Genomic DNA, 21435 nt, shown 5'->3' on the forward strand with positions numbered 1-21435 from the left:
ATTGTTCTAAAAATACATTTATAATATTATATATATATATATAAGTGGAATCATTTGCATATTTTTTACACCAATCGTTTAAAGAGACACAGATAAGAATACATCGAGAAAGGAAACCATGGAGAACAAATAATTTGCCGCTTAATCGCTTATCAATCCAATATCAACTATGTATGTAGTTATAGATAACAACAGATATAGATCAGTTATATATAGTATTTAGATGTGGAAAATACAGCAATGCATAATCAAAGTGAATTCCGAATTAATGTCTGATCTCCTCTTCGAATACATATTCCATACAGCTAAACAAAAAATAATCATAAAAACTATGCAACATACAAAAGAAACATGTATATAAACAGAAATCGGGATTGTGGTTATATAGAGAGGGGATTGGGGATCGGGTGACTACATAGAGAAAATTTACATATATATTTCGCTAGTCGTACATAAATCGCTTTCTTCATCGTTTCCTCAATTAATCATTCACTAAACGTTAAGACCATCGATTGCACACAAACTCACTCACACACACATCACACACACACCACACACACACGCGCGCGTACAAATTGATAAAATTAAGTGTTTAATTTAGTTGGGTGAGTTAATTTAGTAGACACGCACATTTAGGACAGACAGACAGAAAAGTTGAACAAACTGTTGGGGAGAGTTTGGAAAAATCGTTGGACCAACTTTTCCCCTGCTGGAAAATGGCCTCATCTCATCTCATCTCATCTCATCGTGTGTATGCGTGTATATATTATATGCATGACTGAGTGTGTGTATGTGCGTGTGTGGGCGGGCGGTTGGGCGGTCTGCTGGTCAACGTTCAACGGTTGAAAGATTTCTTTTTACGTAGTTTCGAAGTGCTGCTGCTGCTGCTTCTGCTGCTGCAATGAAAGATTAATCCCATCAATCAGCGATCATCCGCTAGCGCGCATGCAACTCACATCTCGTTGGCATTTGTGGCAGCCGTTTTAAGTCCCCATCCCTTCTCCTCCTCCAAGCAGATGGCAGCTCCTCCAGATCGCAGGGGTTGCTGCTTTAACCACTTTCACCTTCGAGACACCCTACTGCTGGTGCGTGGGCGCCGCTCCGGGGACAAAGTAACCGCCCTGGGGAACGGCTGCCGGTGCCATTATGGGGGCCAGGACGTTCTCCGGCGCCGCCGACATGGGCGCCCCCGAGGGATTGAACACATCCACATAGGAGTTCTTCAACGCTGCGAAGTAAACGATTTGAAATGGTTATAAATAGGGTTTGAATGCGGTTTAAATTGATTTCTCTAGCACCCTGGAATAATAACGCTAATAAAACATGTTAGTACAAATTTTGTTACCGATCCGAAAAATAGAATAAACTAAAACTAAATTAATATAAAATCAAAATGATAGATGGTCAAGTTAATTTTAGGATAAGAGTTTAGCATTGAAAAGAAAATTGCTTAAGAATTCAAGTCCAATTTATTCTTAACAATTTGGGCAAACTAAGACTGAATTAATAAATTGTAGAGAAAGGCATTTTAAACAAAATCATTTCAAATCAAATTGATCGATTTGTTTGCTACATTTAAAGTGGTTATTTGTTTTATTTTTTTAATTAACTAATAATCATTCCAAATCAAATTGATCGATTTGTTTGCTACATTTAAAGTGGTTATTTGTTTTATTTTTTTAATTAACTAAAAAGGGTCTTCTGCAAGCTGATTTTTTAACGTCTTAAAAATCTAGGTTTAATACTGTTTTAAATTGAGAGTGGTAGTAAGTTACTCACTGCGATTGCGTTGCATCTTGAACATGTTGGACTGCAGCTTGGGCTGTGGTCCGCCGGGAGTGGCTGCAGGATTGGTAGCCGCCGCTGCCACCGGTGCAGGCGATGGGACAGGAAGTGGCGCCGGCGATGGAACCGTGGGCATCATTTCGGGCGCCGGAGCAGCCGTATAATCAATGGGACTGCCATACATTTGCGGCTGAGACGCGGGCGGCTGGTCCATCGACGGTGCTGGTTGATGGCCACCCAATGGATTGGTGGCCATTAGTGGCGGTTGTGCCGATGCCGATGCCGATGCCATGCTCATTCCTGGTCCAGCAGTTGGCAATCCAGGCGGCATGCCCATGCCCAGATCACTCATCTTGGGCGGCGGCTTAAAGCTCTCCGTCTCGTCGACATTGCCCTCGGTGTTCGTCCAGCATTTGCGCTCCTTGTCCCACACAATGGTCGGATTCTTGTCGTCCGGCAGGATCATTTGGTTCTTCGGCTTTAGCGACAGCTTGTTCCACAGTCCGCCAAACCAGCCCGCATTCTGATTGCCAGGTGCACTGTTTGGGTGAAAGTTAATGGTATAAATTATAAAAAAGTTTACCTAGAAATTATCAGACACTAAGACTCACCCAAGATCGCCGCCGGAGTTGGCCGCCTGTTTGCCCGACGCCTGCTGTTTGCCGGCAGCCTCAGAGGAGGCGCCTCCAAGCGATGGTTTCTGGCCAGGATGAGATGCACCTCCATCATCTTCATCTCCGTAGCTCTTTGACTTGGGCATGGAAATAGCCGGGCGAACCTGTTGTTGCTGCTGCAGCTGTTGTTGTCATTGTTGTTATGGTTGTTGTTGTTGTTGTTGTTGTTGTTGTTCGGATTGCGATTGAAGTTGGAGTTAAGAAATGGCATTGGATTAGTCTTCTGCTAGAGGCATTCGGTTAAGTCATAAGTCATAGAGAGTTCTTAGACAGAGTAGAGTGTTAAGGTTGGTTAGTAACAGATTGGTTATATGGATTATGGATTATGGATTAGTTAAATCGAATCGAATGAACAACGTAAACATGGAAAATTAATCAACTGGCGCAGTCAAAAAGAAAAAAATCTCTTGCTCACAATTATCGTATGTATATAAGGCTTAGTGATAACAGATTGCTTAGGGGCACATTAAGACTAATTATAGTTTTTAACAGCTAACAGTTAAGACAGACTCCAGGTACAGAAAGCTCCCAAAAAACACAAAAGAAAAATAAATAAATAAAATAAAGCAGCGTTGCATTTTGCTCTTCATTTTCTTTCTATCCAAATCTCTTTGTAAATACTGATCTTTTTTTGTATTACTAAGACTAGAACTTTGTTTTTTTATGGGAATTTGTTTACAATTTCTTCTTAGATCTAAGAGTCAAGTTTGGATTTGTAGATGTGGTGCTGGTGCTGCTAGTGCTGCTGCTGCTTCGATGGCCTCTTCGTGTGGGTGCATCAATGTCGAAGGTGCGCACGGCAGCTACCGGTTGCACCTGTTGCACCTGTTGCTCCTTTTTGCTGTCCAAATAGTTCTCGAATCGACTGAGGCTCTGCTCAACCTCGGAGCACATTTTCTTGTAATTAAGTGGTATGCCTGGATTGGCTATCAGCTCCTCCATGGACCACACATGCTGCGGCTGGGCAGCACCTGTGGCCGCCTCCACAGAAGCCGGTGTTCTCTCAGCCCTTCCTAATCCTCTCAATCCTCCTAATCCTCTTGCTCTGCCACCCTCTTTGCCTGGTATAATGCCATACTTGTTGAGCAGTTCGTGGGCATAGTAATCGCCATCGTCAAAGCTCTCGTCATCGTCGACGGCATAGGGGAATAGAACCTCGTCCGCATACTCGTCATCCTCCTCCACATCCTCTTCGGCCTGCTCCTCACCCTCGGCATCCTCGTCGATAACGTAGTCGTGGAGCATGTAGTTCCGATAGCGTTGCAAGTCGCCACGATCAGCATTCGCCTCGGGGTCATAGGTGTTGCTCTTGATTTGATTGTGCACCTGGGTGAGGGGCATATCAATGGGATAGGTGCCATTGAAGACAATGTGGGGCTTCCGTGAGAGATGTACCTTCGGCTTGGCTTGGGCCAAGGCCAATGTGTTTTCCTCCTCCTCCTCCTCCTCCTCCTCCTCCTCCTGCTCCTGATCATCAATATCCAGTTCATGTTCGAATTCTTGATCCGATTCAGCAATGGTCGTGGGTAGATTAAAGTTAACCCGCTTTCCAGTTCCCGATCCCGATCCCGATGATCCGCGAGCACCTACAGATGTTGTTATCGAAGTGGTGGGCGCTGTGGGCGTGGCTGTAACGGTGGCTGCTTTGGCGGCAATGAAACGTGTGGGCGTGGTTAGCGTTTTTGGCGTTGCTAAGTAAGGACTATTTTGGCTGTTAGACTTTCTACAACTTGGTAATTGGTTAGGAAGAGCAGTTGATGCTGCGAATGCTGCTGTAGTTGCTGTTGTTGTTGTTGTTCTGTTGCTGCTGCGATTGTTGCTGTTGCTGCTGCTGTTGCTGTTGCTGGTAGCTTGGTGTCGTTTATTTATGTTGGAATAGCTACTTACATCATTCAAATTGAATGCCTTGGCCGATGTTGTCGCCGTCGTCGTTGCTGTTGCTGGTGTTATCTGGGCAATTGCTGCTGCTGCCGCTGCTATTGTTGCTGCCCGCGACGTCTCATGTCTTTTCCTCAATGCACTGTTGCTCTTCTCCTGCTTCAGAGCGTTCGATTTGAAACGATTGTTGCCGCTGGCGGCTCCATTGCTGCGAGTATGTTGCTCCTGTTGCTGCTTAACCTGATGCATCTGTTGCTGCTGTTGCTGCTGCTGCTGTTGCTGCTGCTGTTGCTGCTGCAGTTGTGCCTGCTGCAAAATGTGTTGCTCATCCTGATCCTCCTCATCCTTAAAGGCAGCTTGATTCTCAATTGGCTGCATTCCATTTGGATAGAGGCATTGATTTAATTTGATGTTTTGTGTGTGTGTGCAATTTGATTAAAAACTTGTTAGCAATTTGGCGAGTCCTACTTTTATAGCTATAACACAATTCAAGACAGGTAAAAACTTAAGGCGTAAACAGAATTACATAAAATACAAAACTAAAAAATATAATACATAATAAATAATAAATAAACGAACACATCAAATACATTGATCAACTTAAAATAAACTAAAAAAAAGGTAAGTAAAGCAATAAATTAACCCTCTGTATATCTTATACTTGTTGATAACTAAATTATTTTGAACAATAAAGTGATATCATAACTGAAAGATTTCACAAACATAAGTTTAAACGTGGCGCCATAGCCTACAGTGAAAAATATATTGTAAATAAAACTCAATTTAAATACTCTTCTTCTCTCTCTCTCTTAGAAAAAATGAATGGCATATTGGAAATGCATAAAATGAGAATACAGAGGGCTTAAGGACGGCTGATTCCTGAACCTACCTCATCGCCATAGGGCGGCTGCTGTGTGCCCGACCAGTAGTCGTATCCATAGCCCGACGGAACAGCAGCTGGATCTGCTGGCTGTCCTTGTTGGTAGGCCTCAGTTGCGGGCTCTATTTGGCCATAGGTGGAAGTCGGTTGCTGAGCCTGCTGATCGTATTGATGCTGCGCCGCATTCGAATCGTATTGATGATGTTGATGTTGCTGGTTGGCATTGGGATCATAGTAGGTCGGTTGTCCCTGGCCATAAGGATCCGATTCGACCGCCGCTTGAGTTGGTGCTGGTTCGTAGTACTGTTGTGGTGGCTGCTGGTGCGCTTCTGGCAGAACTTGCTGTTGATGCGACTGTTGATCCACTGGTGGTAATTGCTGCGATTGCAGCACATTACTCTCCACATTGCTCTCGTATTGCATGTTCAGTTCTCTGAACTGCTTATTAACCTCGGCAAATTGCTGATCGATGTCGTTTTGCTCCTGCTGGATTTGCCTTTCCTGTTGCAGTTGTTGCTCCAATTGCTCCTGCTGAGGTTGCTGCAAAAGATGCATTTACTACATTAGTAACTATAAGGGGCACATTGAGTGGAATTCGACCCACCACATCGGCCAGGGATCGTAGCTGACGCAGCCAGGCTTTTTCCTCGGGAGCTGAAGCATCCTTGTTGGTGGCATTCGGAGGACTCGCAAAGGAGACACGATTGATCAGTATGGGATCATGGTAACGCAAGCGTTCGGCCAATCCACACACCTGCAAAGACAAACGGGTTTAAGGTTTATAGTTGAACATTGAAAGTCAAAAAACATTACAAATACACCTACCCGCTGGATAAAATCACTGTCATAGCTCTCCGGCTTGAGTTCGATGTGTCGGGCGATTTGCTCCAGATAGTTGGTACACCGGAAGTGCTGACCGTAATCGAGAATCCGTGTGGCCAGCAGGAACTTGTAGTGCTGGAAATGGGCGATGCTGAACTTGGGATCGAACAGCGAACGCGCATATTCGTAGATTTCCGTCATGATGATGGCCTCGTTGCTGGCAAACTCGTTGAACTTCTTGTAGTGCGATGAGCCCAGTAGTATAAGTCTGCAATCGAAAATCCGGGTTAGAAGGGAGAGTAAAGCCATGAGAACAAAACCCACCTGGGCACATTGGCGGTCAGAGTGGTAAGCTCTGTGGCCGTGCTATCGTACCGCCCGAACTCCTCCTGTGCAACCAGATAGCAAAAGTGTGCGGCATAGATGTCGCCACGCTGGAAAAGCGTATCGCCAAGGGCCACCACCGAACTGCGATCGTATTCCGGCTGGCGACTCTTGTTCGTCACCAGAATGGAGAGATGCGAACGCCAATCGCCCCACTGTTCGTCCCTCAGTTGACTGACGCACGCCGGCGTGTGGCAGCTCTTCATTTGGTAGAGCGTCTGCAGCGGATCGTTGGCCTTGATCGCTCGATTGAGGAACTTCTGGGCCACATCCGTGAGGGCATAGCGATCCTCGTAGAGGGCCAGGAAAAATGCGTGCGTCCACAGGCCATTGTCGGTGGCCCACTGGAGTGCCTCCTCGACATTTCCGCGCAGCACATAGCTGCGGAACTTGTCCGTGGCCGCCTGCTCGGACAGCGCCGTCTGTCCCGCTCCTTCAGTTGCCGTTGCAGTTCCTGCATCAGTTGCATTGGATGCGTTAGCTGCAGCATCTGCTGCATCTGCTGCAGTTGTCTCTTCTGCCGTTACACCCGCTGCACCCGATTCGCTATCCAAATCCGAATTCTGTGGCTTTTCGGCTGCAGCCGAAACATCCTGCTCAGCATCCACATCTGGCTCCGTCTCCGCTTCGTATTCGCTGGGATCGTAGGGATAATCCTGCTGATTCTCCAGCAACAGATCGCCCACATCCGTATCAGCGATGTACTGTAAACATACAAAATAAATAACGTTTAACAACAAGGCTTAGATATTGACAGCGAAGACCGCGAATTCCTTAAAACCGAAATCTAAAGTAACCCAATTAAAATGTGTACAATGGAGCGCGGTTACTGGGCATTCATTTTTAAATTTCAATAATAAAATCAATTGCAAATTCTTAAGTACTTAGGAATCGACATACACACACTAACATATTTGTTAAGTTTCATTATTTCAAGCCCTACATAAGCTCTACTCCAATAGAATAGTACCGCGAATTAGTTAAAGCCGCAAAACATATTGAAATCTAATTTTATCCAATTGAAATGCTTGCATTAGAGCCCGATTACCGGGGATACATTTTTAAATTTCAACAATAAAATCAATTGGAAGTTGCAAAGAAAATAAGTATTTAACATAGCCACACTAACATATTTCTTTGTTAAAATAATTTAAAACGCTACATAAGCGCTACTTCACTCGTATTTTAGACCGCAAATTCTTTAGAATCGCAGAAGAAATCCATATCTAATGCCATCCAATCGCCTGCCCCCCAATCTTACCCCATTCTGACGCAGCAGCAGGATGAGTAGGTGCCACATGAGCGCATGCGAGGCACGGTACTTGACCACGCTGCCCTGCGGCTTCTTCTGCGTGGCATACAGCACGGTGCAGCCCCTGGTGGGTCCCAGTCGGATCTGCTCCTTGCAGAAGCTGATGATCTTGTCCTTGTGCAACTTGCGGCCCTGCAACGGACCCGGATACATGCGCAGCAGGCTGCTCGTACCGTCGCGGATGCGTGGCGGTGCCACCTCCACGTCGTTGCGCAGACGACCACGTCCGGCGTACTTGGGCTTCACCTTCAGCAGCAGGCTCATCGCATACGAGGCCACCAAATGTGGCCGATTGAACTGCAAGGGGGTGCGTCTGCGTGGCGGACGAGCCACCGCGTTGGTGATCACCGTTCCAGCGGTGGTCACACCTCCGTAAGTCGATGGAGCCGCTTCGGCAGCAGCTCTGCGATGGAGCACAAACAAAAAAATGCCATTAGTACAGTGACAAAGAGACAAGTGTGAGAAAAAGAAATAAAAGAGTTCGAATTCATGCAAAATCGAAAAGAAGATTAACAGTTTTGGAGAGATCGGAGATCGGATTTCGGAGAAAAGGCGGTGGGAACAGTGGAATCGAAGGAAAAAGAACCCATCATCGAAGAAGATTTCAAAAGATCCCACTGCATGCGACTTGCTAGAAAAAATGTCGACCTTTTAAAACCCCAAACTTTTTTTTTTTTACCATAAATCAATGATTTTATGATTTTATTTAGCCAAAAAGGGCAATTTCATTCGTTTTTAAGAAATTTGGCAAAATCGCTATTGTTATTTGCAAAGGAAACATTTACTTTTTAACGTATTGGATAACTCAAAAGACAAAAAATTACCAAAAAATTTTAAATTTACCTTAAAGTGGCTTTTGTTTACGTTTTATTAAATATGTAGCTATAAATTTTAATTGGGATAAATCTTTCTATCACTAACACACTTGATAAGGATAATCTTTATTTATCAACTGATTATAATTTCATTTAAAAAAGTTTTTTTTTTGTGTAATTAAGCAATTTAAATTAATATATCTTTAAGCCATATATCATCCTTTCAAGCTAATTAAAAAGAAAAAAATTTCCAACCAACCAATGTAAATTGTGAGACAGGGACAGAAAACGAGAGATCGTCTGTTCTAGAAAGGGACAATGCCAAGAAACGAAATTCCAAAGCAGCAAAAAGTAAGTGCGACAGAGAGGGGAGAGAGATGGAGAGAGATGGAGAGAGTGGGTGGTGGGGGAGGTCAGGTGTTTTAGATGTTTTGGTTTTTGTTTTTGTTTAGATGGCAGAGCAAAGCTTCACAGAGAGAAAGACAGAGAGAGAGAGAGAGAGAGAGAAAGAGTACGAAAGAAAGCGAAAGAGTGGGCTTGGTTTCTTCTGGGACAGCAGATTTGTTGATTTCGGTATTTTGTTTAAGCTTTTGTATACACTTGCAGAATGTATCTTTATTTTGATCAGGACATTTTTGTTCGCATTTGGTTATGTATGTATCTTTAATAATATTTTTAAGCTACATTATTTAGAAATAATCGGACAAAATGAGCACATCTATGTTAAGATAATCTACCGCCCATTGCCTGACTCGAATTTTTAAAAGGTTTTGGAAGAATGATTTGGGTTTGATTAAGAATCGGTCTACTAGAAAACAATATTGTTTTTAGGAGGTAATAGTATAAAAAATTTGACAACTATTGTCGTTTATATCTTATCTTAAAATTAATTGAAAATGTGTATCACAGCCTATTGCTGTCTGATTAAAAAAAAAACTGAAACTTTGTTTGTAAAGATAAATGAATGCCACTGTTTGGGGAAGACAATTTCCGGGAGGGACATTTTCAAATGACTATGACTATTGACTTTTGACTATAACTTGGGTTTAAATAATACATTACTGCAAGGTTATATATAAACTTTGGCTTGCCAAAGTTAACGCCCTTTCTGGTTTATCTTTTCTTAGTGTTTCTCTTTTTTTTTTTTTTTTCTATTTTTTGACCACCTGATATCGAGACCGCATTCGGAACCAGCGTAATACGGTCCGCATCGGGAATTGCGTCCATCGCCGTTTAAATTACTCAGCGAGCGAGCACTGGAGAGCGAAGGATATGGATGGTACTGGCCATAGATGGATCCTCCGCGTGATCCGTAAAAACTGGCATTATCCTCTGTAACCGCAAAACTGGAGTTTAAGTGATCCTCCATCCTATGTTGTTGTTGTTGTTGTTGTTGTTGTTGCTGCTGTTGTTGTTGCTGGTAGATCAGCTCTTTGTATTGGTGACGATGGAATTCATTGGCTTGGGTTATGTATGCTTGTGTATACCTGTATATATGTAAAGGTGGGCATTTTGGGCAAAGAGCACAATTGTTGTTGTTGTTGTTGTTTGTGTTTTGTTGTGCATTTTGTTGTTTGTTGGTTAGAGACGAAAACAGTTTTGCGGTTATTTACGAATTTGCATTAGTTTTATTTTTTTGGTTGGGGTTTTTTTTTTTTTTTTTTTTTTTTGTGTATTTTGTTTTAATTAGTAAAAACGTACACAACGAATGGCTCTCGGGGATCAAATTGGAACATGGAATATGAAGGGGAACAGGATCCAATTGGAATATGTATGGGTAACAACGCAAGGGAAAGAGAAAACTGCAAGAGAGCAAGCGAGACCTAAAATTCTAATCAATAACTACAAACGATTAGCAATTTTGTTTATTGATAAGATTAAAGCCCAAGTCCAACCTCAACATTTTTAAGGGGGCGGGTGGGTAAAAGGGGAAGAGGAGAGGGTTTTCGTAAATCCCATAATGTTAAACAAACTATGTTAATCATTGGTTTCCAGTTAGCACAGCAAGCTAAGACAAATGAGAGAGGAAACAACAGCTACTTCAAGATCACAAACGTTAAGAGCAGGATAAAAGATGGGTCAGACTAAGGGTTAAGGTGTGCGGTAACGAGGGTTAAACAAAACTAAAGGAACGTTGGCAAAATAACACTATTTCGGATCTCCCGAAACTTTGGATCCTAAAACTAGCAGAGATTGTCAAGATATTATGTGTTTCACTTTCTTTTTAGTATTACATTTATATTTTCTTACCAAATACCTCACGACATAGAGAGAGATATCACTAGTTTGAAGTTTGCGCAATAACATGCTATCTAATTCATTTAATCTCCTTTTTTAATGACAATAATTTATGGATCATTAAAAACAGATTTAACACGTTCAAGTCATGATGTCAAATGACATCACATTTAAACGTATGGGCGTGAAATAGGTTTATTTAGATCAACACTTAGACATTATAGAACTTTATTTTAAATACTAGCTGCGCTGAAACCTCAAATTTAATTGATTAATGAAATATGATCACTATACATGTATACATGTATGAAAATTATATCTCTTCATTAAATAGAATCCCAGCTGGATACGAAAAATTACTTTTTTCCAATTTTACTAATAAATTTATGTTGTGTTGACCCCAAACTTTATAAGATAACATCTGTTTCCATGCCCAAATCCTTTACACAAAAACATCAAAACCTAATCTATGTCTATCTTGTCTACAATCTCTGCAAGTTTTTGGGGATACTATAGATGACCTAGCAAACCATCATATATAAAAAAAGGCAAAATGATTTTTGGAAAAGAGCAACTAACCTTTCTCGTTCCCTGAGCAGGGCGGCCTCACTGCTCCCGCTGACACTGCCTCCGCTGGTGGCGGCCACCAACTGGGCAGCGGTCACCGCCGGCACCGATCCGGGCACCAGTCCGGGAATCGCTGCTGCACCCGGAACTCCGGATTTCGATGCTGCCGCCGAAACAGCAGCCGTCATCGAATTGATCATCTGGCCGTAGAACTTGGCATACATATCGGCATAGGCGTGTGGATTCCTTGACATTTGTTCGTACATTCCGTACGGATCGTAGGCACCGGAAACCGCATATTGATCGTAATTGCGACGTTTGCCCGAACCGGAACCACCGGCTCCTCCGCCGCCGCCGCCGCCGCCACTTGTGTTTCCTCCATTGACCCGCTCCTTCTCGAGATCACTGTTGCGGGAGCTCTTGCGTCGGTACTCCTCGTAGTAGTCCAAGTTCCGTCGGCGGCCATCTTCGGTGCGGCCACTGCGTCCCTGATTCTCGTAGCTTCGTCGTCCGCCAGAGGAGCGGGATTTATCGGCCGATGATTGCGACTGCTGCTTGGTGGAGCGTCTGGAGTACTGGCGATTGCGATCGCGTTCACGTTCGTAGTCGTCGAATTCCTCTTCGGCGGCACTGCGTCGCTGGCGATCAACTTTACTGCTCCGACCGCCACTACCGCCGGTACCAACTGTGCCACCGCCAACACTACCGTCCAGCTCCCCTTCGCCCAGGTGATTAATCTCCGGATTATCCGATTCGCCGTCGTAGTTGCTATTGTTGTAGCGACGCGAGTGGTCATAGGAACGCTCCTGATCCTCGCCACCACTGTGATACTTGTTGGATCGTCGTCGCCAGGTCCGCTCACGATCCCTGTCCCTCTCACGCTCCCTATCGCGTTCCCTTTCCCGCTCCGCCTCCGGTTCCTGGTGGCGTCGCGAACGGGTGGTCTCCTGATTGCGCCTGTGATGCGTTTCTCTCAGGGATTTGCTATCGTGGTGGGCAGCACCGCGTACCGAGTCCTCCGTTTCGCCATCGTAGGTGTAATGACCATGGCTGCGGCCGCGACCACGCCTCTCCTCCATCTGATCGCGACGCTCACGCTCACGCTCCCGATCCCGTTCCCGTTCGCTCTGCAGGAACTCATCCGATTCATCCTCGGATTCCAAATCTAGCGAGGCATTGTTTCGACGTCCCGCCGCCGACGCACGCTTCTTCTCCAGCTGAGTTGGGTGTTGCTGCTGCAACAGGGGTTGCTGTTGCTGCTGGTGCTGCTGCTGTTGCTGCTGCTGTTGCTGCTGCTGATGCGACAGTGGCTGCGGTTGATTCAATGGAACTGGTGCCTGTGGCGGATTGTTGTGATGTAGCTGCTCCGGCTCATCGGGCAGAGCATTGTGATGCATATTGTATGCTACTGATGTTGGGGGAATTTGGGTAAAGACCTGAGCTGGTGGCGGAATAGCTTCCCGATCCTCCAGATTCTCGCCATCGAGGACCACCTCGCGCTGCTCTCGCAAGGATAGTGAGACAGGAGCACTGGTCTCCACGCCCGTGACCACGCGACGCGGTGGCGTTTGTATATTACGCACTTGCTGTTCGCCATCGGAGGTGTCCTCGCCATCAGCCTGACGCTCCTGCATGTGGAGGGCAGCCGCCTGTGCCACATTCAACGGTGGCTGCTCCGTGGCTCCGGTGACCAGGCGCTGCTGCTGCGAGTCCAACTCCGGTTGGCCCAAAACTAGACGCGATAGGCCCGGTGGCGGCAACAGACCCGCATCCTGATCCGCTTCACCTTCGCCCAACTGCTCGGACAGGTGACTCGTCTGCAAATACTGCGCCCGCTCGTCATTCGGAGCGGACAGCACCTCCTGGTTGTCCGGTTCCACGGTCTGGACGACGGGCTGTTGAAGGCTTGTTGGTGCTGATGGTGATGATGCATAGAGCGATGCGGCTGGACCAGGAATGTGTGCAGAATGAGTGGGTACACCCGGTGGAGCTCCAAATGAAGCTTCAACAGGTGGTGACGTTAGTAAATTGAAAGCATCTCCTTGAGCTTCAGTTGGCAAACCAAATAGCTGCTCCGCTGGTGGTGCAATTGGTGCTACAAGTGCTATAGGTGCTATAGGTGCTCCAGATGCCACAGGTGCCACAGGAGCCATTACAGCGGGTGCCGGTGGCGAAGGAGCTCCTCCTGACGGATTGGCCATTATGTTGACCCGCTTGCTGAGACCCGTGGAGCGTTTGAAGGGATTGCCAGCCGCTGGAGTCAAGCTGGGCGGCAGTGCAGCTGGTGGTGCAATGCTTGTTGCTTGTGGTGGCGCTCCCACTGGAACCAAGGCTGCTGCTGCTGCTGCTGTTGCTGTTGCTGGTGGTGCTCCCAGAGGAACCAAGGGTGCTGGTGATGCCCCTATCCCTGCAAGTTGCGCTGGAGGAGCTCCTACAGCAAATAGTGATGAATCCACAGCAGGCAATGGTGCAGAAAACGCAGCTGCTGGTTGGTTTTGGAACGCTTGAGGAGGCACAATGGCATCCAGTTCGGGTTCCTGCCCAAGCTCCGGCGGCGGTTGCGGCTGCTGTTGCTGGTGGTGCTGCAACAATGGTGTCGATTGCTGCTGCAATGATGGTGGTGGTGGTGCCTGCTGATCCGTTGGTGGCGGCAGTTCCACGTTGTTATTGACATTATTACCGGTGGCAAAAACTTGCCAACTGCCTGGTGAGGACGGCACGTTGAAGGAATCCGCCAACAGTTGTCCCGATGGCTCCAACAAGGCCTCGTTGCTGTTGCTAATGTTGCTGACGCTATTATTGTTGCTGTTGTCGTTCCAGTCGTCCCAATCACCCCAGCCATCGGTCCGGCCACCACCTCCTCCTCCGCTATTATTGTTGTCAAACGAGTCCAGAGCGGGTTCTGCTGGAGCCGGAACTTGGGGCTGCTGGTGAGTGGGATAATACAGTTGCTGCTGCATTGCATGTTGCTGCTGCGTAGGCTGTTGATGTTGATGTTGCTGTTGCTGCTGCGGGTGCAGTTGTTGCTGCTGCGGATGCAGTTGTTGCTGCTGCTGCTGCAAAGGGTGTTGCTGCTGCACCGGCTGTTGCTGCTGCTGTCCCCCAAAGTAGTTGTTGTAGTTCAGCGTTTGCTGCTGCTGCTGCTGCTGCTGCTGATCCTCCGGCCAGTAATTTGGCTGCTGTTGCTGAAACATTTGGCTGGCATAGAGCTGCTGCGGCTGCTGCTGGGCAGGATGAGGTTGCTGCTGTTGGGGCGTTGCATGTTGTTGCTGGGGAGGTGGATGCTGCTGCGGCGCCTGTTGCTGCTGCTGCTGCTGATGCGGTGGCAGCCAGGGCGCATTATTTTGCAACATATTGGAGCTGTAAAAATAGGAACAAAACATATAATAAACTTTATTAAACAAGGAATGCAAAATATTAACTGATAGCTAAAAGCCTACTCAATTTAAATATAATTTTATCAATAAGCTTTTAAAAACCTGCATTTGTATTCCCTTTGTTTATACAATTTGCAAACAAGTATTTCATAAGATTACAACTTCATTGCAATTATTTCTTAAATTTTTTTTCTGAAAAGTTCACATTTTTAAGTATGAATTCAGCCAGATTTATCTTATCTCCCAATAAAAATAAAATAGTGGCATGATCTTAATTTTACCTAACTCCTATGTAGTTTTTTAGATAACCAAGAAAACTAGTTGTAAGATCCAAGAATTTCTTTTTAGATATTTAACCCATAACGGGGTTATATGTATGTAGGTTTTAAAAGGAGTTTTCGGGGGAGTGTGTAGGTGGTGGGTTGTTAGATTTGTGGAGCGGTTCAATGAACGAAACCTGTTTTGAAGGAAAATTACCCGTTTTCCCTGATTTTTCCCCAATTCCAGTTGGCAAGTGCAATGGTAAAAATACGCAAACGAATTTGGAACAGTATCGAATATAGTATAGGTTTATAGTGCTGCAATAAGCGAAAAGCAAAAGTTAAAAGTTTACGTGGACGTTTGCCATATATTGCCCCCACTCTTAGTCTTCTTCTTCTACGTTTTGTTACCACCGTTTAGCTCTCTTTAACTGTTGTTGTTTTCGTTCTCTTGACGCAGCAGGTTTTCTCTGCTGCATTTTGTACCCATCTCTACGCCACTGATTATAATTTTTGCACTTGATTTTCGAGGTCTGACTTTTGCATATTCCTTGCTTATTTTTAATTATTACATTTTTCTTCTTTTTTTTTTTGTTCCGTAAGTCAAAAGTGAAAACACTCTCTGGGGAGCGAAGAAAAATTGGAGCAGTGGTTGGGATAGGAAGAGAGAGAGCTTCTCTCTCGGCGAAAAAGAACGATACGCAGGGTTGCAATGCGAATCCGGTGTTTTTGCAAAACTGACCACACAATTAATTTTACTGACCATCCCATCAAATAAAAAACCAAAACACTTGGCAGTTGGCTTTGTCAATTTCTTATAAAAATAAAACCACAGCAAAATTTACGAGAGAGCCGCTCTGCAGGTAAACACACACACACACGCAGACACACGACACACACACACAGCGGGCACAAGTGTCGATGTCCCTTTCCTTTTTCTCTTCGCCTTCTAATTAGCTTACTCTGCACAGTGACTTACACAAATCGCTTGCTTATTTACACGCACGTAGTACTGTTCTCTGGCAGTTGACTAAACAATACATTTACTTGTTTGCTAATTGCTAAAGCAGTCGTCTTCGGGTTTTAAATAGTTAACTATGGAATTTTTTCGATCCGAACGCAGCAAAATCTCCCAAATGCCAACTCGACTTTGGTGGCGTTGCCAGACTGGCGAGCGGACTGTCAGACAGGGTGGCCAGACTGAGTGCAGATTAAAGATGGGAGAAAAACAATTGTTTTATCTAAAAACAAATTAGTTTATTTAAATTGGAGCTATATTTATTTTTTATAATTATTGCGTATTTATAATTTAAATATAACACAAAAACAAAAATTTTATATGATTCATTTATTTTTGGAACCGTAATCATTATAAGTTTTATTTCAAAAATTTTCAATTGCAGGATTCCCGATTGCAGGATTCGTGGCGACACCTTGGCTTTCGGCTATTCGCATCGCAGTAGGCATAAATGTTTTTAACCAAATGTGATTTTTATTCATGGGGCTATGACACAACATTGTTGGTCTCATTCATTGACGGATTTATTTTTTTTTACTTTTCAAGAATAATGATTAGCTTGAGTCGTGTAACAGCATTATTCAATATATACGCCTACACACTGTCAGTATCTAAAAATGCAACATATTCGAAATTGCTAACAATTTTGGTATGTACTTAATTAAAACAAATTCCCCCTTGATTTCCGTTTTGAAATCTTAGAAATGACTCATGCTGAGCTCGCTTAATTTAATTAGATTTAATTTTATTTGAAAACATTGAAAGCAATCAAAAATCGACTTTAAAAGGGGATCCCCCTAATTATTCGATAATTCTGCAACTGCCTATCGCTGAACACATGCGTGTGTTTCTATCGTTGGCGTCCCACCACCAGTGGTAAAAACAACAACAACAACACACACACAGCAGCAGCAACAGAACAGCAAACAACAACAATAACACTGATGCCTTAGCGCTTGCGTATTTTGTTGATATTTGCAAGCCACGCGAGACGAGAAGAGATGCTGCGCCTACTCGTGTCCAATTGCGGCCGCAGCAGCGATTTGCTCAGGTAGGCAGGCGGTGTCATCGTGGCTCAGGAATGGTGGATCCACCAGGAACGGCAGCAGCAGCACCACCACCACCAACAACACCTGGCCATGAAACCTAAGCCCCCGCCCCCTCTTTGCCCTCACTTCGGTTATGTCATCAATTTAGCAACTTGATTTTAACCGCCCTTTTTCGCCAGCCGCCACCTGCTGCAGCCCTCGCAGCAGCCACTGCCACGCCTCCAGAATGCCGCCCGCCTGATGCGACAACATCTGCGCGGCACGAACGCCAAAGGAGCACCACCTTGTCCGCCCGCACCAGCGCTTCCGCCCACAAATGCCAGCCGCCTGCTGCACACGACACGCCTACTTCTGTGGGGCGGCGGCAGTCTATCGCTCGGCCTGGGCGCCCGCTCCTGGTGGGCGGGGCGCGGCGGGATCGTCCATTGCGAGGGCAGCCGACTGGCCATTCGCAAGGAGTTGGAGGAGGAGGACCCAGCGGACGAGCAGCGATTCGACTGGCAACGATTGTGGGCCTACCTGGAGCCACATCTCTGGGAGCTCATCGGGGCCATTTGCGTGAGTGGAAAAACCAGTAGGAAGTAGTGTTGGCCAGGAGAGCAACTAGTGGACATTGGGTTGTGATCGAGGAATAGGAACAAAACCCCTTTGGATAGTGTCGCCCGAAAGAAATGCAAGTTAAGAAACCGCAGAGAAACAATATCCTAAACTAACTTGCAACACACTGAACGCTCAGGGACTTTTTAAACCAATAGTTTCAGTCAATTCAAAAAGCTTATACATATATAATAGTACTCTTCCAGAGGAAAACAATCTTAGTCGAAAGAGTGCTATTATCAATAGACAAATAGGGATTGTAACTCAAATAACCCCCAATGCCCGTCGGATAGTGTCAGTTAATAGATGCACAAATTAAGGAACTGCAGAGATTCAAAATCCTTGGCAAACTTCCCAAGTTCAGTCAAAAAAGCCCAGAGGCCTAAAAACACAATGAAGCTAAAAATAAGATATACACTCGAAATGCTAAAGGCGGTAATTGTATATATATTTATTATCTGATTTTGCTTTTAACTTGCTGGCATATTTAAAAAACAGTATATTAATCTATTCACTTAAAAACTACTTTTATTAAAATTTAGCAAAAAGACTGTTTAAAATATAGTTTTGTCGAAAACTAATTTAGTTAAATTCGAGCAGTTATCAAAGTAATTAAATTTTAGTAAATGATATCATGTACAACTAATGGATGGTTATATCTTATACTAATTGAACTCCCTTTTTACTTGCAGGCCGCCCTGATAGTGGCTTATATCAACATTCGCATCCCGAACCTGCTGGGCGACCTGGTCAACACACTGGCAAGATATGCCAACACGTACGTGACGGATCCGATCAACAACTCGTTTGTGAAGGACGTGAGCAAACCGGCCGGCAATCTGCTGAGCCTGTACATGCTGCAGTCGGGCTTCACCTTCATGTACATCTACCTACTGAGCCGTGTCGGCGAGCAGATGGCGGCCAAGATGCGGCAGGATTTGTTCACACAGATCGTCGTCCAGGACATTGCCTTCTTCGATGAGAATCGAACGGGTGAGCTGGTCAATCGACTCACAGCCGATGTGCAGGACTTTAAGACCTCGTTCAAGCAATTCGTGGCCCAGGGATTGCGAAGTGCTGCCCAGTTGATTGGTGGCAGCATATCGCTCTTCATGATTTCACCTCACATGGCTGCCATTGCGCTGGCCAGTGTGCCGTGTGTGGTGATGTTCATGTCGTATTTGGGCAAAAAACTGCGCTCGCTCAGCAAGAGTTCACAGGCCCAAGCGGAACGAGCGACGGGAGTTTGCGAGGAGGCATTGTCCAACATCCGGACGGTGAGATCCAGTGCCTGTGAATACCGCGAAATGCAGCTATTCGAGGCGGAGACCAATGAGGCGGCTCGTCTGGCGCAGGAACTCGGCTATGGCATCGCCATCTTCCAGGGTCTCACCAATTTCTTCCTCAACACACTAGTCCTATCCACGCTATTCATGGGCGGTCACCTCATGTCCACGGAAAGCCTGTCGCCGGGTGCCCTGATGGCCTTCCTGGTTGCCTCGCAGGGTGTGCAACGATCCCTGGCCCAGGGATCCATCCTGCTGGGCACCATGATCCGCGGCATGACGGCTGGCAGTCGGGTGTTCGAGTTCCTCTCGCTGCAGCCGCAGGTGGAGCTGCTGCGCGGCTATGTTATACCGCAGGAGCGTCTACATGGCGAAATACGCTTTGAGAACGTCTCCTTCGCATATCCCATGCGGCCCGATCATGTAAGTTATCTTAGAGATTATCCTTATTATACCTTTTTCTTCGAAAGTATAATTGCAAGATTATTTAGTTCAATATTTGGTATAATTTAATTCTGGTAACTTTTTTTTATATAATATTGAGCAACTTCGTATCGCTGCCGCAAATAGATAACAATTTTATAACAGTCACAAACATTTATAGCTATTTATTTATAGCTATTTTATTATAAAGATTAGCACCAGAGTTATGAAAAAAGTCATTTCCTTTCCTATTTTAATAACTGTTATAGACTTTTATGCATTAAACGTATAGAAATTAAATTATATTTAGCAATATTCCTACTGATACTTACCATTTCTTTATTTTCCCTTAGGTGGTGCTCAAGGACTTCAGCCTGACGCTCCGCCCGGGCCAGACGGTGGCCCTGGTGGGAGCCAGTGGATCGGGCAAGTCGACGATAGCGTCGCTGGTGGAACGCTTCTACGAACCATCGGCGGGCAATATCAAATTGGATGGCTACAAGCTGTCGGACATCTCGCCCTACTGGCTGCGAGCCAATGTCCTCGGTTTCATCGAACAGCAGCCGGTGCTGTTTGGCACATCGATATTGGAGAATATCCGATATGGCAAACCGGATGCGGGCGAGGAGGATGTGTTTGCGGCCTCGCGACTCTCGCAATCGCACGACTTTGTCACAGCCCTGCCAGATGGATATGCGACGCATGTGGGCGAAAGGGGCACCCAGTTGAGCGGTGGCCAGCGGCAACGCATCGCCATTGCCCGGGCCCTGTTGAAGAACCCGCGCATCCTCATCCTGGACGAGGCGACCAGTGCGCTGGATGCCACCAGCGAGGCGGAGGTGCAGAAGGCACTGGACACAGCGGTGCAAAATCGAACCACCCTGGTGATTGCTCATCGGCTGTCCACGATACGAAACGCTGACCTCATCGTCGTCCTCGACCAGGGACGCGTAGTGGAGGTGAGTTGGCAAATCCTTAATAAAATATTGATATTATTGTAACTCGTTCGATATATAAGATTTATCTTGCATATCAAAAACTTCTTATGATAGCTTAAAAGCTGCTAAGCAATAGACTTTCATAGGGCCAAGTTATAAATCTTGAAACAACTAAGAAATTATCAATTTCCAAGCCTTTAAGATAGTGTGTTTGAATTTACATATAAAAAACCTCGAATTCTTCAGCTTTATATTAGAACTAAGTTAGTAGGGACTAATAACATGCCAAAATGAATATACATTTTGATATGTTCTATTTGTTTCGATACGTCAAAGTAATATATTTATAGGTCTATATTTTAATTTTAATTTTAATTTACACTCAAATTTCTTAAAAATAATTTACTGTATTTTGTCATAATTCTTAGACCGGCAAACACGACGAACTGATGGCCAAGCGGGGTCTGTATTTCGAGCTGGTGCGTCAGCAGGAGCGACGGGATATCCAGGAGCAAGTGCAGGCCGTGGAGAACGTGGTGGCCGCCAAGGAGCAGCAGGCAACTGCGGCAGTGAGCAGCAGTTCCGCCGGCAGGACGAACACAGCCCAGGGCTAAGAGATCGTAGACAAATTGATTATTCCCTGTAAACTTAAATTATTAGAACGTTTTGTTTTCACTTTTTTATTTCCAACTGACCAAAAAACAATGGTGAGAGACGCTAACGATAAGTATACAATAAAATAAACGCTGAAGACAGTATTGTTTTTGTTACAAAACGAATGTATTTCATTGTGAATATCAAAACATTCACCGGATTTGATCGATAGGGGATGACTATATTAATATTAATTTGAAATATTACACCGATTTAAATAAATTACGGAAATTTTAATTAACTTTTTCAAATAGATCGTATATGTAGAATCTAAATATATAAGGCTAATCAAGAAAAGAAGCATGATTTGAGAATTAAACCAAATTTAGTATTCTATTTTATTTATTTGTTCAATTTTGATCAGAAACGAAAAAGTTATGCCAGTTCTTCCGTTAAATTATTTTAAATCATATGATTAAAACGACCGCACTGCCCTACCATAAAAATCTATTTTTTTTCGTTTTCCGAATATGGTCAC

At 44.9% G+C, this 21435-nt stretch overlaps 2 protein-coding genes across 8 annotated transcripts; one reads left to right on the plus strand and one right to left on the minus strand.

Moving 5' to 3' along the window:
* Positions 1 to 8: 8 nt before the first annotated feature.
* LOC108137639 lies at positions 9 to 16166 on the minus strand. Of its 7 annotated transcripts, XM_017259445.2 has the most exons (13): positions 15972 to 16166; positions 11368 to 14715; positions 9717 to 10037; positions 7685 to 8138; positions 6364 to 7127; positions 6043 to 6307; positions 5822 to 5971; positions 5227 to 5757; positions 4347 to 4709; positions 2397 to 2581; positions 1780 to 2324; positions 957 to 1228; positions 9 to 896 (listed from the first exon to the last, which is right to left on the minus strand). In XM_017259445.2, exons 2-12 carry the CDS (start codon positions 14706 to 14708, stop codon positions 1077 to 1079), a joined length of 7071 nt encoding a protein of 2356 aa, XP_017114934.2. In that variant the 5' UTR covers positions 14709 to 14715; positions 15972 to 16166; the 3' UTR covers positions 9 to 896; positions 957 to 1076. The 7 variants fall into 7 exon arrangements, with proteins under 7 accessions (XP_017114934.2, XP_017114938.1, XP_017114937.1 ...); XM_017259449.2 differs by lacking the exon at positions 15972 to 16166 and having other exon boundaries at positions 9 to 890; XM_017259448.2 differs by lacking the exon at positions 15972 to 16166 and having other exon boundaries at positions 9 to 893.
* A 707-nt stretch (positions 16167 to 16873) lies between these two features.
* LOC108137740 (mitochondrial potassium channel ATP-binding subunit) lies at positions 16874 to 21078 on the plus strand. The gene is made up of 5 exons (XM_017259640.2): positions 16874 to 17061; positions 17239 to 17617; positions 18349 to 19365; positions 19719 to 20324; positions 20732 to 21078. The coding sequence occupies exons 1-5, from the start codon at positions 17012 to 17014 to the stop codon at positions 20915 to 20917; spliced, it is 2238 nt and encodes a 745-aa protein (XP_017115129.1). The 5' UTR covers positions 16874 to 17011; the 3' UTR covers positions 20918 to 21078.
* The last annotated feature ends 357 nt before the right edge of the window (positions 21079 to 21435 follow it).

This window comes from Drosophila elegans, unplaced genomic scaffold (assembly GCF_018152505.1).
Source record: "Drosophila elegans isolate 14027-0461.03 unplaced genomic scaffold, ASM1815250v1 contig_149, whole genome shotgun sequence".
Lineage (NCBI taxonomy): Eukaryota > Metazoa > Arthropoda > Insecta > Diptera > Drosophilidae > Drosophila > Drosophila elegans.

Excerpts from the sequence above, each read along its gene's own strand:
- LOC108137639 (XM_041709061.1), bottom strand. The coding sequence starts at position 14,708 with ATGTTGCAAAATAATGCGCCCTGGCTGCCACCGCATCAGCAGCAGCAG. Across the intron at positions 10,038-11,367 it reads CTGCTCAGGGAACGAGAAAG|GTATACACAAGCATACATAA; the intron begins GTTAGTTGCTCT and ends ACATATATACAG. Across the intron at positions 3,473-3,511 it reads CATTATACCAGGCAAAGAGG|GAAGGGCTGAGAGAACACCG; the intron begins GTGGCAGAGCAA and ends TGAGAGGATTAG.
- LOC108137740 (XM_017259640.2), top strand. The coding sequence starts at position 17,012 with ATGCTGCGCCTACTCGTGTCCAATTGCGGCCGCAGCAGCGATTTGCTC. Across the intron at positions 19,366-19,718 it reads ATCCCATGCGGCCCGATCAT|GTGGTGCTCAAGGACTTCAG; the intron begins GTAAGTTATCTT and ends ATTTTCCCTTAG. Across the intron at positions 20,325-20,731 it reads ACCAGGGACGCGTAGTGGAG|ACCGGCAAACACGACGAACT; the intron begins GTGAGTTGGCAA and ends CATAATTCTTAG.